Below are 17,921 nucleotides of genomic sequence, written 5' to 3' on the forward strand. Positions count from 1 at the left end.
CTGTTAGTATTTATATTTATTGTACAATATATTTACTGATAGTGTGATTTTGATTTTTAAGACAAAAAAAGTAGGGCTCTGTCAGGTTTTACAAAAGTGAGCAAGAAAAAAACACAGAAAGAGTCATGCCATACTTGTGGAAGATATAACAATGTAACTAGATTATGGAGTAATTCCTGGGACGATTGGAGTGCATTGAATGACTTAGAAAAGTCTTAGTATTTGTGAGATAAATGACTTGATGACAAAACTTTCAACCCACAATATGGTAGACGGTAAAGTATTGCCACAAGAAGTGTTTGCAAGATCAAATTTTCATAAAAGTCAAAGCGTCCAGGTAGAATGCTACTGAACAAATTACATTTCTTGTTATAGAACGAAATAAAAATATGGGGTAACCAAACAATTGCGGTCTTTGGAAACGAATGCTAAAATGTCGATACGATACGATACTGTTCTCAGAAAAAAGATTGACAATGAACAAAAGATTCAAATACAGTTGACTAATACTAAAATTGTTATATTCATATTTAAACCATTCTACCTTAAAAATCCCAATAAACCACTTTGAATTTGCGAAAGACAAATTTTCACTTCGCAATGAAAATTGCAAAGTTTTGTGGCACTGAGATTCTTGTAGTGACACTGGCAACATTTTTATCTAATCAAGGACATCAAATCTTGAAAATTCCTAGTTTACAATATTCACTGCTACAAGACCTGACTTGTGTCTCGAAAATTTGTGTCTCGCAAAATTCAAGTGGTTTGCAGTGTGATACAGGGTTGAATATTGCATCGTTATTTGCAGAAACTATTAAAGAAATATTAGTCAATTAAAACGCTCTGAGACGATGGTATAAATGTGTGCAATTGTTCTTGATTAATGCAGACAACCGTGAACCATGAATAATGATCCAAAAGCATTTGCAAATTAAACTTTAATAATTGAAAATGAATGAAATAATTTTTATACAAACGTATGGTACAATTAACAATCTGCGTAGAAAAATATTGTAATAATTCACAACCAAAATTCCATTAGTCACATGACCAAAGAATGGCAAAATTATATAATAAAACAAAAATTAGCACAAGACATTTCAGATTTAATAATTTGATAGAAATTTACAAAAAACAGACAGGAACAAGACATTTTGTATAAAGTAATGGAAGCAAATGCCATTTTTTGTTCAAATCTGCTTCATTTAGATTCAATTTTAAAGTCCAAACTGTTCCTTCCAATCTACTAACTGTTTTAAAGTGACATTACTTCCACCACAAACAACAATTACAATATTCCGGACATCATTTTTCAATTTACCACCTTTCTGTAAATCTGGGATCACGTTGCTATAGATACCCGCCAATGCTGCACCGCAAGCAGGTTCCACCATCATACGATGATCATCTGTGAAACAGAATATTTTATTTGTTAAATTCACAAAACAAATATTTTGTTTGCATCCATGAAAAGCAGTTCTTTTTAAAAAAAAATATTTATGCACAAATGTGGTGGTATAAAAAAATTTATATAAACCGCTTAATTTTCCTTGTTAGGGATTTTACACGATTTCATGACATTGATGCAGAAAAGATTTTTTAAATATCCCTGGCACTCCATAGTCAGCCAAAATTAATAGGAAAAAACAACATCGGCAGGCAAAGTGTTAAAAAAAAGTATCGTTAGATTCAATAACATTTTCAAACACTTGTTTTTGTAGCATACAATTTTTGTATTTTTCTATAATTTTGGTACTACCCGGTACTGCACATTTCAATTTTGTTTAAAAAATATGAAAACAATTGTGCTGGTTATTTTGTGATTCTAAACATTGATGGAAAACAACATACTGCACTACAACATGAAAATAAATTAGAAATCTGACCAAGCAGTGAAAATAATAACGAACAAATGAGAAGAGGAAACAAGATACAATGTTTCGATTGACAACCCTTTCTAATCGTAAACAAATAAGGCAAAACTATCGTGCATTAATGGAGGGTGTTCACCCGAAACGTCTTATTATGTTTCTTTTTCTCATTTGTGCATTACTGTTTTCTCTGCTTGGTCGGTTTTCTCGGTTTAATTCACATTTTCAGATAATTTGTGTAATCATGCAGTTACCTAGGAAACGAAGACATGCAGATATAGCCTCCTTATCTTCTACTACAACAGAATGTATCTGATGCTTGCGATGATAATCCAGAGATGTCTGGCTCACTGTTAATGCACCCAGACATTTGGCAACACTGAAACAAAAAAATTAACTTTTTTGCTGAAAAATTTGAAAATTTACACTTTCATTGTAAATAATATTTACATTGTCGTATCAACCCATTGAACATTATATTAAATTTTCTTCATATTGTCATTAATGCGAAACAGAAAGAGGAAGGTCAAAGGTCATATTATAAAACAAATTACATTTGGTCAATGAGATTGTCTCCCATAAACATTTGCACATACTGTAGAGCATTTTAATTTCATAAGAGTTCTTTTTTTTTGTGAAATTCCCAAGATTTGGAAAAAAAATGTCAAATTTTAACAATGTTTCAATGGGATCCTCAAATTTGGTACTGTAACCATTTATTTTCACTATTTTGATATCTTGAGCATATCATTGTGTTTTAATTTCACGAATTTGTCACGAAAACAATGAGTTTTATTGTTATTTTACATATTCGTGTACATTTATTTTAGCGGATTTTATTATCAGCAAAAATATTAAAGTCAAACCCCAGTGAATAATTAATGCATTTACAATATTTTGATTATGATCACTAAAAAGATTGAAGCAGTATGCTGGTTTAATATAATCTAGTCATTTTAAAAGGTTGAGGGCGCTATTCACTTGACACCTGCTGATGTGTTTTCTTCGACTCATTTTTGCTGTCTGTAGAGGTTTTCAGACGTGATGTGTTAAAGCAACATGTGTTAATTTTAAATATAGTTATTACCTGGTTATATCTGGAAGGGTCACTAGGTGACCAGATTTCACAGCTTGGTTGAAACAGTCAGCACCAACTGTTTCCATGGCAACCACTGGAACATCATCCCATCCCACTTGTCTTAGTCCCTGTACAACACCATTAAGTAACCCGCCACCACCAACAGACAAAATAATCACATCCGGTTTCTCTTTTAAATCTTGAGCAATTTCTTCAATCACGGTAGCATGACCTGCCCTGTAAAAACAATATTTAGAAATATCCAATATATTCTCCACTACGCATCCAACCCAATCTGATCAAAATAAGATCCTAGTTTTGGCTTTATTTCATTTTATTAGTCCCCGTTCAGACGAAGTCCAAAAACGACTTATAATTTGGTGTCCATCCGTGCCGTGCGTCCATGCGTCCATGCGTCCGAGCATCCGTCCATCCGGAGTCGTATTTCAGAATCCTTTGGACCGATTCTGTTCATTCGTTGCATGTGCCTAGTACTTTATGTGGGACATATGCACATGCAATGGTTTAGCAATATGATTCAAAATGGCCGACTGGAAGCCATCTTGTTTTTTGAAAATGTTGTATTTTGCACATGCTTTGTCAGTTTTTATTCAAACTTGGTACATACTTTATACTTGTTAGGATACATCTGCATGACAATTTGTTTCAAAATCGGATCAAGGATGGCCGATTGACAGCCATCTGACTTTTTGGCCTTACTACTATATTTTTAAGATTTATGTACCATTTTCATTCGTATTTGGCACATACATTATACATGTCACTTTGTTTTATAATCTGATCAAAGATGGCCGATTAACGGCTGTTTTTATTTTTGGCCATATTACTATATCTCTGTCACCCATGAATCATTTTCATTGATATTTAGCATGTCATAAATGGATACATGTACAATTTGATCAAATTTGGCCGAATGGCAGCCATCTTGTTTGTTTAAAATGTGATAACTTGGACATGCTTTCACTTGTGATCTATGTTTTTCTTTGCTATATCTTAAACCGAAGGGGTCATCACGTAACACAGGTTCGAATTTGATGTAAATAAACAATATGTTGTATCTGCCACTTAGGACTCAAGTTTCAAGGACACGCTAGCGACAACCCCTCCACTTTAATATGACAAGCACAAAAAGAACTTTCAAAAATTTAACGGGGACTGTGTCATTTTCAATGACTTGTTTTATTTTATTTGGATCTATTATTTATTTGTTGATAATTTTTTAAAGATTTGATAATTGCAAATGCATGCATGTATGTTGCGATAGTTAAAATATACCGAATCACAAGTATGTAACAAAAACATTAACAAAAATATATATAAAATAAAATACATGTCGTACAATACAATTTTAATCAGATTGCAGTCAACCCTACTCATAATTATATTAATAATAGCAAAAATCTTTATTAAAATCATATCCTCGTCAGGTTTTTGATTGGTGTACAATAAAGAAATGTTACAAGGAACAACAAGAGAAGATAACATTGTAAACCTCACCAAATATCTGGATGTTCAAACGGTGGCACATACGCACACCCTGGTTCTTCTGCCAACTTTAACGCATGTTGTTCTGATAAATTCCACACCTACAGACATAAACAATAAGTTCAGTAGATCTATCAAATTCACCAGATTATTACAAGAGCTCTATTTAGGTTGCATAAAAGATGGTCATGTGGAGCACAAGAAATCACAACGAACTACCCCATATTTTATGCAATTGACAATGCTACAGACGTGCTTTGATATCTGGCCAGGATGAAGCACATTTAAATATTTGGACAAAACACGAACACATCATCAGCAAAATGAATAGGTCTTATTTGCAAATGGCTGCAGAGTTTTTATTGAGAATGAGATCATGGTTCACAGGACATGTTCTTACCATTCTTGTCCTTGCTTTATATGCAAGCCTTAAAACATTTTGTTTACTTTACACAATCAATCCATCCATTTGCCAGTACATTTCTCTGAGTTTGCTAGTACCGTAAAATCTGTATTAGAAGCCGCATTCCTAATAGAAGCTGCATCCATTCTTTTTGAACAATTTAGACTCAAAAATTCATTATTTTTTGTATGTGTGGATGATACATCCTCTGTTACATTTTTTATAGAAGCCACAACTTTCAATACAAATTTTAGAGTACATAAACAAAAACACTTGTTCTTTTCCAGAATTAGAAAAATAACTAATTAGAAAAAAAAACACTAAGAAACAGGCAAATAAAACGGAATATTTTTTTTCTGGAACCATTGCTGTCAAGTGACAGTGACAACATAAAATGAAACCCTCCATATACCTACATATAAACACATATTAGAGTTACTTATTTTTAAAATATTTATTCTGATCCTCAAAAAGTTGATTTTTGATTACATGCTGGATTTTCAGTTTACCTTTCCATGGACTTCAACGGTTGCACCAAGTTCTGTTCTGAGCCTATCCACTGTGAACTGTGGTGTAGACTCTGGCACAATAATACTTGCATTGAGTCCAAGTTTCCTTGCTGCATAGGCTGCAGCAACACCTGCATTACCACCTGTGAACAATGATATTATTCTATTACCTCAGTACCTTAAGGTAGAAGCATACTCATGATTTCAAATACCCAGAATTTATTCATTTTTTAAAATTGTACTATCGAGCAATATAAGAATATTGAATTAAAAAAAGTTGGAGGTCACCAAGTTAATTTTCGAGAAACTCATGGTTGTATTTTAGTGGATAGAGGCAATTTTGACAGTATTATAGGTTCCTATGGCAGAGATATTATGCCACGTCTCAAATTGTAGGCTGGTGACTAAGCTGAAAAAATAATATATTGTTACTGATGGGGTACTTTTGGTTTTCCTGAATACTTTCAAAAATCTGGGTTTTAAAAAGTGCAATTTTTGTTTAAAATTGCGCTCTATGGAATTGTTTCAAAAAATTGCTATTTTTGAAAAATATTAGGACAAGTTTCTCAAAATATGTCACTGTAAAACACAAAAAAATGCTATTTTATGGTGCCATGGGACAATAGCTACACGATTTTACATGATAAACCAATTGACATTGTCATGCGATTTATGACCAACTTTCTCAAAAATGATGAGTAGGCTTCTACCTTAAATATGAACATGTGTGACTTCGGAAGCTTTTCAACATTTTGTGCAGTAAATCAAAGGAGAAGTGCATGCAGACATGAAGAACAGCTCAAATTAATTAAGACATAACAGTTGTTAATAAGTTTTTATTTGGAGGCGACGGAAAAACTTGGTATTGGTCGTTATTATCTTCCTGCATTTTCAAAAGCTCATAATATAATACTCAACAAAACAGTTATGGTACATATGATGTTGTGGAACACTAAATGTGTCAATCCGAGAAGTTCAAAGGTCATATGTCATCTAAACATTCCAATTTTTTTTACAACTTAAAGCTAAATCAGGATTATCAGGATCATAGTCTTGTATTTGTCAAGTTCATTAACATCAAGGATGTACATAGGAGAAGACAACAGATATACTTTATTGTTGATTATTAGCATATGGCTCTTATACCGTATATATATATATATATTAGAGTTATTTTCACTGAAAAATTAATTTCAAGTGAAATTAAAGTATTTTACAGCAGTTTTACACAGAAACAAATTAGATAAAATAACATTCTGAATCTGTTCCTAATATATTGACACCCCTGATCACTTTACCAGGTTGCATTGACTGTCGATCCAAAGAAATATAACAATCGTTTTTGAGATGTTCATTGCTTTCCTACACCAATATTTAATACCCACCTGATGAGCATATGACACGTGTACAGCCATTGGATTTAGCCTGCAAAAATGAAATGTACGTAGTAAAAGCATTTTGACTGTATAATTAATATCAACTGCACTTGTTGCACCTGTTTTGTCGAAATGTACCTCCAAAGGCATCAAAAATCATGTTTTTCTAAAATCTGAAAGGAAGTTAGTGTTGCAGGAACAAATGACTTGGATAGATGAAAAACCAACAATATTCTTTTATTTGCATAAAATCCAACAGAAACACTACAGTCATGTGTACCACACATGAATAGGGTAATTTCTACACATGTTCCACCCAAAAGAATCCCTATGTAATAAAACAAATCCTTCGCAATGATTAATGAATCATAAATTGTTGGTGTAAAATAAACAAACTTTGCTCATCTGAATTTAAGAGCATTCCAGGAAAAAATAACAAAAATTGTCAGGATTGCAGGATTATCTGCAGTAATTCAGAACAAAAGCAAATCTCTATTGAGTATAATTCAAAAGTGTTAGCAAACAGAGATATGAACACATAATCAAATTGAAAGACAAAATTGAATATTACCCAAATAAAGCTCTGAAAAAACTTTGAAAGGTGGGTGCAAGTAACACTGCAAAGAATTTTGTCTCCAATGATGGATTTGTCGTGATGGTGTTACAATATAAGTTTGTTTTCACTCTGTTTGTAATATATTTTCTACAGTCTGTATGGTGAAAGATTTTCTTTTCTTTTCAAATCTCCCCCAATGGTCTTGTACTACTATTAAAAAACAAAAAGAATATAACAATTGAATGAGCCCATTCCCTTCACCTACTATGACACCCTACATTTGAAATGGTTGAACCCAGAAACAGTCTTACCTTGCTGCATAAATTGGCAATTCCTCGTATTTTGAAAGTGTCAGTCGGTTGAAGGTTTTCACATTTCAGATATATTTGGAGTCCACTGGCTAAAGACATTGGACGACTGTGAACCAATGGAGTATGTATGTGAAGTGGTAGAGCACCCTCTGTGTTGGTGTCCATTTTATATCTGAAACATAAGGTGCACTTGTTGGCACCCGACAGACTGTCAGTCACCCCGATGACGGCCATTTTAATGATGACAACAAATGGAAGTAAAGCTAACAACAATTAAAGCGGTCGTCATCCGCGTACGCGCGGAAATTGAGTCCCAAGCGACGATAACAACACACACTAAAAATGCAAAGGCTCATGGGTAGACGCTTGTCTGTAAACAATGACACACTATGACCATCAGACGCATGCGCAGGTGACGACTCCCCCGCTTTAAACTGTTGCTAAATAGTAGATAATGATCACGTGCAGTGCTGGAACAACTATAATTTATTCATGGCATTTTTTGTTTTTTATCAATAGATGAACGGATATTTAATAAGTAGATTATTGATTTGTTATGAACTGACTGAATAAATAAATAAAAATGACCATATTTACAGAAATTACTTGTGAACATACATAAAATATTGCTGGACATGGAACTAAACTTTTCTATTACATCTGGTATGTTACATGTCTTAGCACAATGTTTAAGGTTTAGATTGATGTGCACTGTATACCTACCCTTTTACCCTAATGCTAATGCCACAACCTGTTAAATTAAATTTAACCTAAGTAAATTTAAGTAAATGTTGGATTTTATTCAATTAAATTGAGTCAAAATAAATTGCACTTCTATATAGGAGTTTAATTAAATTGTAATGAAATTGCATTTCTATATAGAATTGCAATTTAAGCCACACTGATTTAATTTTATGGATGACATCCTCTGGAGACCCCAAAACTAATGCGAGAGGGCAAAAAAAAAATCCTGCCAAAAAAAAAAAATGCAGCTAAAACCACAGGACTACATAGCTGGTATTACAAATTGAAACACAGAACAGAGTGTATCAAAAAAACAACAAGAAGTCTTTATTTGTAGGAGGCAAATATTGATGTACACATCTCGTACTGTATTACTGTCACAGGTATAACCATTTCAGACAAGCTCTAGTACATGTAGTCATGGAATGTACATATCACTACTTTTAATTGTGTCAATTGCGTACCAGTCTACAACAATTTCTCCTTTTTTCCTCTGAACTTTTATGCTAATGTATTTTGGTGGTGTGGTCGCCATTATGAAATTCCCGGCAACGCAATACGCATGTGCAGAACATCATTTATGAAAAAATTGGCACGTTTTGAGGTACAAAACAAGTTTCATGATAAGCCGGCGCTTTGCGACAATATGAGTCGGCAAGTTCCGGACAGAAAACCGATCTGTGGAGACTCATCATCATCAGGCGAAAACTAATGCGCGTCGGATGTCATCCATAAAATTAGTCGGTGTGGCCTTAACTGAGTTTAATTAAATTTTAATAAAATTGCATTTCTACATAGGATTGCAATTTAATTGAGTCAAAATAAATTGCATTTCTACATAAGACTGCAATTATATCAAATTCAATTAAATTGCATTCCTGTATAGGAGTTTAATTAAATGGTAATGAAATTGCATTTCTATATAATTTCAATTTAATTTAATTAATTTAATTGCAATCCTATTTAATTTAAAATTAACCGCAAAACTGCGGTTTTGAGGTGTCCGTTGTAATAATATGGAATATGTGCTTGACGAGCATTAACCCTGCGTGCAGTTCTGTGTGTAAGGGGACGCATTCAGTCGTTTTTTTTTTAAGACAATTCAGTTGCAGATAATTTTGTAATGGTTGTTGCGGATAACTATATCGTCATTTCAACCGATTTCGGCTGGGAAACTACTTATTTTTAACTTGCGCACGAACTACGGTGCGCGACCGGACTTTGTCCATTCTATGGAGGTACGCAGGGGATTCACAGTCAATTCGTCCCAATTCACTTTCGTCCCAACACATTCGTCCCACAAGTCGATTTGTCACAATTCACATTCGTCCCACGAGTCGATTCGTCCCAATTCAAATTCGTCCCATTTCACATTCGTCCCAATTCACATTCGTCCGTTTTTTAAATTTTTGGTCAGCATTACGATCTTGAACAGGGTCAATTTCTATGCCAACTGTTACTGACACGCTAACTAATAACTCCACGTTGCGTGAACGGTGTATTTGTATTTATTAACTAAAACTCTACGTTGCATGTACGGTGTATTTGTATTTATTAACTAATAACTTGTACGTTGAATGTCCGGTGTATTTGTATTTATTAACTAATAACTCTATGTTGCACATAAGGTGTATTTGTATTTATTAACTAATAACTTGTACGGTGTATTTGTATTTATTAACTAATAACTTGTACGGTGTATTTGTATTTATTAACTAATAACTTGTACGGTGTATTTGTATTTATTAACTAATAACTTGTACGGTGTATTTGTATTTATTAACTAATAACTCTACGTTGCACGTACGGTGTATTTGTATTTATTAACTAATAACTTGTACGGTGTATTTGTATTTATTAACTAATAACTTGTACGGTGTATTTGTATTTATTAACTAATAACTCTACGTTGCACGTACGGTGTATTTGTATTTATTAACTAATAACTCAGCGTTGTACATAAGGTGTATTTGTATATAACGTTGTCAAAAACAAAATGGCGTAACGAACAATTACGCATGCCAATGCATGACGTGTATGTGAACAGTTTGTTGTTTGGATTTTTTGTGTTTATTTGGCGAGTTAGTAGTGAGCTAACCTTAAATCTGACGAATCGATCGACTTGTGGAACGAATGGACTTTGGGACGAATCAACTTGTGGGACGAATCGACTTTGGGACGAATTAACTTGTGGGATGAACCGACTTGGGACGAATCAACTTGTGGGACGAATCGACTTGGGACGAATCGACCGTCCCCCACGCAGGGCTGTGATGGGGGACATCTATCAACCGAACGCGTACACGGCACTGTACGCAGTGCTAGACGAGCATGTGGTTGGTCGAAGTACAGCGAGAGGAAAAACAAAAAACGACAAAAAAAGGGCAAAATTGTCGCTAGGATTTAAGCAAGGATTTTGTACAGTATACATATGACTATTTACCGGTATACTGTACACGGAGCGAGACACGAACCATACAATCGTAGCGGCAGTTTTTTTTGTAACTTGCAAGCAATATTTCCTGCTCGACTTCGGCAACCAACCGCATGCTTACATCGTCGAGCACCCCAGGGCCGACCCAAACTTGTGTGACCCCTTGACATGTTGCAGCAGCTTCTATCTTTACCCGATCTATGCGTAAAAATACAAAACTTCTCCGTGTAAACTGACCATATACAGCAACAAACCTGTTCCGCTGCTCAGCTGATTGAGAAAGGGATTCCCCTGCGCAAAAGTCATGCGCAGTTGTTGATCACGTGTTCAGCTGACTACCTCATCACATGACAATGATAGGGCTTTCCCATTCGCGTGATTTCTCATCGAAGAAAGCTTGCATATCGATGCAAAGGAAAAAATCTTTTCCCGACTTTATCAAACACAAACTGTGAAAATGGAAGATTCTGAAACCGACGCATTGTTGGGGAGCCCTTCGATCAACGTTATATCGACATCAGACATATGGCCTCATAAAGGCAAGTATTGGAAAAACCTCTTAGCCCTGAGCGTGGCGTTCACGTTCAATTTCACTGCATTCTCGTCACTTCAGAATTTAGAAAGTAGTCTAAATCGAGATGAAGGTCTTGGACTCGCATCGCTGAGCGTTATCTACGGCTCACTCATCGTATCATGCCTTATAGCACCCGCTATTATACGTACTCTGGGTTTAAAATGGACCATGTTTATTGCCATATTAAGCTACGTAATTTTCACTGCTGCCAACTACCACGCCACATTTTACACTCTCATCCCAGCCTCTGTACTGCTAGGATTCGGCGCCGGTCCACTGTGGGCGTCACAGGGTGCGTATTTAACAACAGCGGCCATTAATTATGCCGAGATTACAATAGAACTGCAAGAAACCATCATAAACCGCTTCAATGGTGTTTTTCTCATGTTCTTTCAGTCTAGCCAAGTTTGGGGAAATTTAATGTCTTCGCTTATTTTCCACAAAGATGCTGCAAATCATGTGCACCCGATAGGAAACACGTGCGGGGCTCACGATTGCCCGTCGCAAAATAACACCGGTAATTCATTCGCACCAACAGAAAAAAATGTTAAGGATCTTTTGTTAAGTGTGTACCTTGCATCTGGTGTCGTCAGTGCTCTTATAATACTTCTTCTTTTGGATAACTTGCTACCACGTGCCAGAGAGAGTATAGAATCTGATGGTCTATCCAAGAGATTGTTGTCAACAGTACATTTACTTAAAGAGTATCGCATGTTCTTAATGGTGCCATTAATGATATACAGTGGCGTAGAGCAAGCTTATATTGCTGGAGATTTCACAAAGGTAAGCACAGCTATCATGTTTGATGGAAGAACGCAGACCAGTATTCTGCTTGGAAACCATGATAAAGTGAATTCGCAGTGCTGCATGACAATTCGATTGACCCCTGGCTTCCTGCTTGTGACATTCCCATTGTTAATTGGTGGATGGTTAATTCGTCCTAAATCATATTTGTCTCAAGTCAATGCATCTCACAGGTTGATTCCACAAATAAAGTTATTCATATTTCAAGATTATAGTGTAATTACGGGTACCCGATTCTACCGTAAATTCGCCCATCCGAAAAATCACCATTCAGGCTAGTCACAATAATCATACTCTTGAAATAAAAAATTGAAATTAAAATGTTCAAAAGATTGAAATGTCGGAAAACAACGCCAAAATATTTAAAAACAACTGCAGAAAAATTGCACTGGGTGATTTCTTGGTTCCATTTTATTTATTTTTAAATCCAAACTGCTGTTTAAATGTCCATGGAAATTTACGGCAGAATCCGGTATATAGCAGCCATGTGAGTAGCTAAAAAACACATAGAAATCGACGAGACCTAGCACACATATGTACTTGCACAAATACGATAACTTTATTGACTAATTTATTAATTAACTAATGTTCTTATAAGTTGAACTTCATTGGATTGTATTGCCTGTAAAGAGCACAACATATACATATCCTGTTTGTGATTCTATTGTCAGTTTGATGATTCGATCAGATTCATAGACATGTACATGGGATGGGATCTTCATTGCACTTGTTGTTAAAGCCTGTGCTATAGAACCACCAAATGTTACTAAAACAATTGCAACAATTTGCTCTATATGCACCCTATGTTGTCTCCCACTGAAACGCAAAAATTCTTGTTTTTTCTTTCAAGTCCATTTTTGCTGATTCCCGAACATCAATGTACCTTACTGTTATAAATCATTGTTGGTTGTGTTTAATTTGAGTGAAATGATCAACATTTCTGTATGCAAATAACACCGAATAAACGGCAAGGTAAAGACTATGTCTAATTATAGTAAACACGTATTGCGTGCGTGACTCGAACCGGCGCTCGCGTACGGCACCTAATCGCCTAGCTTCACGCCACTACACGTCTTCCCGGTTCGAGTCACGCACGCAGTATGTGTTTACTATAATTAGACATAGTCTTTACCTTGCCGTTTATTCGGTGTTATTTGCTTACTTTACTTCCTATGTCGACAGCAACTATGAGTTTAAAACATTTCTGTATATTTGTTTGCAGTCTTTTATCAGCTGTACTTTTGGAGTCCAAATGGTCGGGTACGTGATGATTGCATATGGTTTAACAGACGCTGTGTCTTCGTTAATACTGGGACGAATTGAAGAATACGTCGGACGAATCTCATTATTCATTCTAGGAGCCTTCACGCAACTAGGATTGATTGTTGTGATGTTGCTATGGGTACCGTCTCCCGATTATGAGTGGTTGTTTTTTCTCATAGCTGCACTCTGGGGGCTTGGTGATGCAGTATGGCAGACACAGATAGCATGTAAGTTTCATTCAAATTTGTTCATTTTGTTGTCAAAATTATGCTCTGTAATAATCAGCAATTGTAACACTTCGAAAACAAGTAAGTTATTCACTTGTGTGAAATGCAGCATGACCGTTACCGTGATCATTTGCTACTAAGAATGCATTCGTTTTTGTTTTTACTTCTTTTAGAATATACTTTTCGTTATCAAAAAAAAAATAAGAAAATAAATATATATTACATTAAATAATATACTGAGTATTTTTTTTGTTATCATGCGAACATTTTTTTTTTGATTGACTTTTTTTATTTTTTTATTTTAATTTCCCCGATGTCTAAATTAAACATGGAATGTACAGTCACTCTGGCGGAAGTCGAACATGCCAGTAGTCGAACGCAATCGACTGTGTCAGACGGCTGTCTCTCACTTGTGACCTATACCGGTGCTAACGAATTAGTCTATTCAAGAGATTGTAGTATACAGTACCGTAATCTGCAAATGCATACAAATCTATTTGTAGATATTATTTATTGTGCAGTATGTTATACAGTGTGAAATTTCGTTTGTGTACAAGTTTGTCTGTTAGTAAAAATCCGAAAGTGCGCTTAGAATCGCAACAAAGTTGCAATCGAGTGTTGTGCATCTCATTAGCATATCATTATCCCTTCTGGCCTTTGTTTTTTGAAAAAATTTCCCACTGTTACCAAGTGAATGCTCTAATTAAAGCCGCACCAAGACTTCACGCATCTGAATTCGTCCATTGAAAAAATGAATTTTAATTAAAGCCGCAGCCTCAATTAGGAATTTTACGGTAGTACATACAACAGTTACAAGTGGTATCCTCTGGGTCAGCCTTGCAAGTGATTTGAATATCTCCTTTGAACTGTCACCTTTGACATTTCCATCGCCTGTTGTCAAAGGTGCAGAACACTAATCTCATCAGTAGTAGTTGATTGTAAGTTTTAGATTAGTAATAAATACCCCCTACTGTACGCGAACACCATCTCTGTGTGAGTGCTATTGTGCTGTCCCTCCCTCCTTAGTAAACCCAGATTTAATATAACCATTTGTTTTGTTTTTTTTTCAGCATTTGTAGGAGTTCTATTTCCAGAACACCAAGAACCGGCTTTCTCAAACTATCGTCTCTGGCAAGCCCTTGGATTCACCATCTCATTTGCATACAGTAATTACCTATGCGTAAATGTTAAACTCTACTTAGCGGGAGCACTGTTGGTCACGTCCATGTTAATGTATGGAACTGTCGAGTATAAAATTAGACACATAGATGTCAGATATGCCGAAATATAAGTAAGAATCAACTTAACATAAAGAGTTCGGAAATGCATCAACATTGAGGTTCTTAATGGCAAGACAACAGTATTTACGAGTCATGTTTCATTAACTTCGCTAAAACCATTAGTTTCAATTTCATGTGTTGATTTAATTGCATGAAATTTCGTACATTCAAGTTGTCGATTTTGTGCTTTTCGAAACAAATTGGCGAAATGAAGTGTAAGTTATTATTGTTTTATACACAGTCACTATAGGAAACTATTCTCCCTTGCAACTAAGGGTTTTATGATTGCGGCTTTTCAGGAATGCCAATGGAAAAAAAAAACATTTAACCGCTACAAGTCGCACCCTCTATTAACAACAGGGAACTTCATTGTCATTCAAATCAACTGCTTGTGTAGTCATTTGTCATGGGGAATATAGTAAAATCTCTAAAAAATATCATAATTTTTATTGATGGGAAAGTATGGATCAAAATAATATCGATGCTTTGTTTGCGTGGCTTTCGTGTCGCCCATTACGACATAGAGGGCTTTTAAAAAGAAATGGTAGATTGAATCACAAATAATGCATTGTGGGATATATCAATGCAAAGTTCAAAGTGCTATAATTATTAATGACATGTTCACTTCTTGTCTCATTTGGTCAGGTCATTGAACTTATAATTGCATATTGTGATATGGTTTCTTGTCATCACAAACATCAGTTAAAAATGTGTTTTATTTTTGTTAAAAACGAAAAAAAAAATTCAAAAGCACAATTTTTATGACAATTTTAAACTATCAATTTTGAAGAATAAATTGACCAGAGATATTTTTGTTTTTTTTATTCTCGCTCCAAGAATCTAAAAAAATGTACACTTGAGTCATATAGATCAAAAATGTTTGTAAAGGCCACTTCTATATAAGATGCATTCATTTAACATGTTTAGTAAAATGTGCATGAAACTATTTTCAACAGTGTTACAGTGTGAGGCTTTGTCACTCACTGTAATGGAGTCTAATTATACATGTTACACTGTTCAATCTGAGAGTCAGGCGTAAAGGCTTTGGTCACTTTTCAATGTGGTCTTCAATGTACAATGCCTCTAATTACATTTGACCAATCACAGTAGTGTTCATACTGATCAGCAACGAATCAGATGTAATCTTATAAACTGATATATTTGCTAATTTACATATTTTAACACTTTTGTGCCAGAGCTGTGATTCGCCAATTTTCAATGGCCTGTAAACCCTGTAATGGTGTATTAATGTTTTGTCAATTTGTATATAAATGACAACAGGGACGTATTCCCTGGGTAGATAAGTAGTACATGCAATGAAAATGCTAAAAATTTGATTTTCACTTTATCTAGCAAAAGGACATGCAATAAAGTGTTGCCTTGAAAAAATGAAGAAACTTAATTTTAATCAACGAATTTTGAAAAGTGCATCCAGGTTTCTTGTTTCAGAATTGTAGATATACATAACAAATTGGAGGTGTGCTTCCTTCATAGATTTCTTTTTCTGTTTTTTTTTTTTTTTTTATTTTATTTAAGTTAAAATACTGCCATTGAACAGATATACTAATATGAGGAAATTAATTTATTGTTTTTCAATGTTGACTATGTATGCACACATTTTAAATTTAATTTCAATATTTAATGAAATTATAATTTTCAATCATATCGAACTTTACAGAGAGTATATTCAATGCTATGAATAAAAAATAAAATCAGATTTACAAGATCAAAGTTCATAATTTTTATGAAATGTAGAATTTTTTTTTTAAATTCTTAGTTAAAATTACTCACTTTAAGGAGTATTCATAGTAGATACCAAAGATCTAAAATTATAGAAAAATACCTTAAAATGTTGCCTTTCATTGTAGGTAGAATAAAATCATGAGATTAATTTTTTTGTTATCTGAATATCACTGCTGCAAATGTTTCATTTTATTTATGTATGCGACTTTCAAAAAGAATTTTAAAAAACATCAAGACTTCAAACAAATACTACTTATAAGACCCAGTAAAAAATATTTGTTATTGATCATTGTGCAAGCTAGGTAAAAATGTACTCATTGCAGCTTTTTTTTTAGGTTTCTGGAAAGAAATTAAGTTTTCAAGGAAAATCATAATAAAACCAAAATTTGATGACAATTTTTGTATAAAATTGAAAAAAACTGGCCACATACATTGATTTTGGGAAACAAATTGAGTTTTCAGTTGTTTTTTTCTCTTGGCTTTAATGAAACCCTACGTGCATATTGGATATCCCATGATGCATCTCACTTGTGTGCGCAACTTTTTGCAAAGAAACACAAAATATTAGCTGAGTTTTATATTCATAGATTTGCCAGTGTAGATCAATGAGTTCTATTGTAATTTTGCATGTTAACATGGATTTAATTTAGCGAATTTCACTTACCAGTCAAAATATTTTCTGGTAACCCTTTTTTTTTAAATTATTTAAGCATTAATAAGATGGCATATACATATAATCTTTAATTTTACCCAAATCTCCTAACCCTATCTGTGCGCCCTCAGTGGTCAGAATGTACAATTTTCTATACTGTTGTTTATATTTTTGTATTAGATAGTTTTGTTAACATGATAGAACTCAACTTTGAAATATGATGTAAATTTACTGTGTTGTCATTTACATGTTTATTTAGCTTCTATCTGACAAGAATTCACCACTTTCTGTTTCCATGGTTATAGACGATCGTAAGAATTCATCAAATGTTTCCTCTTTAGTTTTAATTCGTAAATTGAGATTTATTACTGTAATTTTATAAATGTCAATGTCAAATTACTTGGACCTGCTCAGAGTTGCAGTGGTTTAAATCATTGAATAACATTTTTTTTGTCACTTTTTGCAAATGAAACCTGCACAGTAGCTTTTTCATAATCTGTTAAAACGCTTTGATCTACATTGATATGTAATGCAAAATTATGTCAATTAAAAGTTATAGACAAAATCATAATGTTGAGGAAGTATTATAA

At 34.1% G+C, this 17,921-nt stretch overlaps 2 protein-coding genes across 4 annotated transcripts; one reads left to right on the forward strand and one right to left on the reverse strand.

Annotated features, from left to right (window-relative positions):
• Position 1: 1 nt before the first annotated feature.
• Positions 2–11,089, reverse strand: LOC100367535 (L-serine dehydratase/L-threonine deaminase-like). Of its 3 annotated transcripts, none has more exons than XM_078011742.2 (8): positions 11,026–11,089; positions 7,611–7,782; positions 6,753–6,792; positions 5,368–5,510; positions 4,468–4,556; positions 2,959–3,186; positions 2,126–2,250; positions 2–1,408 (listed from the first exon to the last, which is right to left on the reverse strand). In XM_078011742.2, the coding sequence occupies exons 2-8, from the start codon at positions 7,773–7,775 to the stop codon at positions 1,218–1,220; spliced, it is 981 nt and encodes a 326-aa protein (XP_077867868.1). In that variant the 5' UTR covers positions 7,776–7,782; positions 11,026–11,089; the 3' UTR covers positions 2–1,217. The 3 variants fall into 3 exon arrangements, with proteins under 3 accessions (XP_077867868.1, XP_085347822.1, XP_085347821.1); XM_085491696.1 differs by having other exon boundaries at positions 7,611–7,799; positions 11,043–11,083; XM_085491695.1 differs by having other exon boundaries at positions 7,611–7,799; positions 11,026–11,046.
• A 69-nt stretch (positions 11,090–11,158) lies between these two features.
• LOC100367380 (N-acetylglucosamine transporter UNC93A-like) lies at positions 11,159–17,902 on the forward strand. The gene is made up of 3 exons (XM_002737677.4): positions 11,159–12,145; positions 13,389–13,656; positions 14,727–17,902. Exons 1-3 carry the CDS (start codon positions 11,246–11,248, stop codon positions 14,945–14,947), a joined length of 1,389 nt encoding a protein of 462 aa, XP_002737723.1. The 5' UTR covers positions 11,159–11,245; the 3' UTR covers positions 14,948–17,902.
• The last annotated feature ends 19 nt before the right edge of the window (positions 17,903–17,921 follow it).

The sequence above is a fragment of the Saccoglossus kowalevskii genome, chromosome 16 (genome assembly GCF_978046115.1).
Source record: "Saccoglossus kowalevskii chromosome 16, keSacKowa6.1, whole genome shotgun sequence".
In the NCBI taxonomy this organism is placed as follows: domain Eukaryota; kingdom Metazoa; phylum Hemichordata; class Enteropneusta; family Harrimaniidae; genus Saccoglossus; species Saccoglossus kowalevskii.

Bases quoted from the DNA above. Each gene is read 5' to 3' on its own strand.
- LOC100367535 (XM_085491695.1), bottom strand. The intron at 3,187-4,467 runs GTGAGGTTTACA...TTGTTTTTACAG, and splicing joins TTTGAACATCCAGATATTTG to GGCAGGTCATGCTACCGTGA. The intron at 1,409-2,125 runs GTAACTGCATGA...TCTGTTTCACAG, and splicing joins TGCATGTCTTCGTTTCCTAG to ATGATCATCGTATGATGGTG.
- LOC100367380 (XM_002737677.4), top strand. From the start codon at position 11,246: ATGGAAGATTCTGAAACCGACGCATTGTTGGGGAGCCCTTCGATCAAC. The intron at 12,146-13,388 runs GTAAGCACAGCT...ATTTGTTTGCAG, and splicing joins TTGCTGGAGATTTCACAAAG to TCTTTTATCAGCTGTACTTT. The intron at 13,657-14,726 runs GTAAGTTTCATT...TTTTTTTTTCAG, and splicing joins ATGGCAGACACAGATAGCAT to CATTTGTAGGAGTTCTATTT.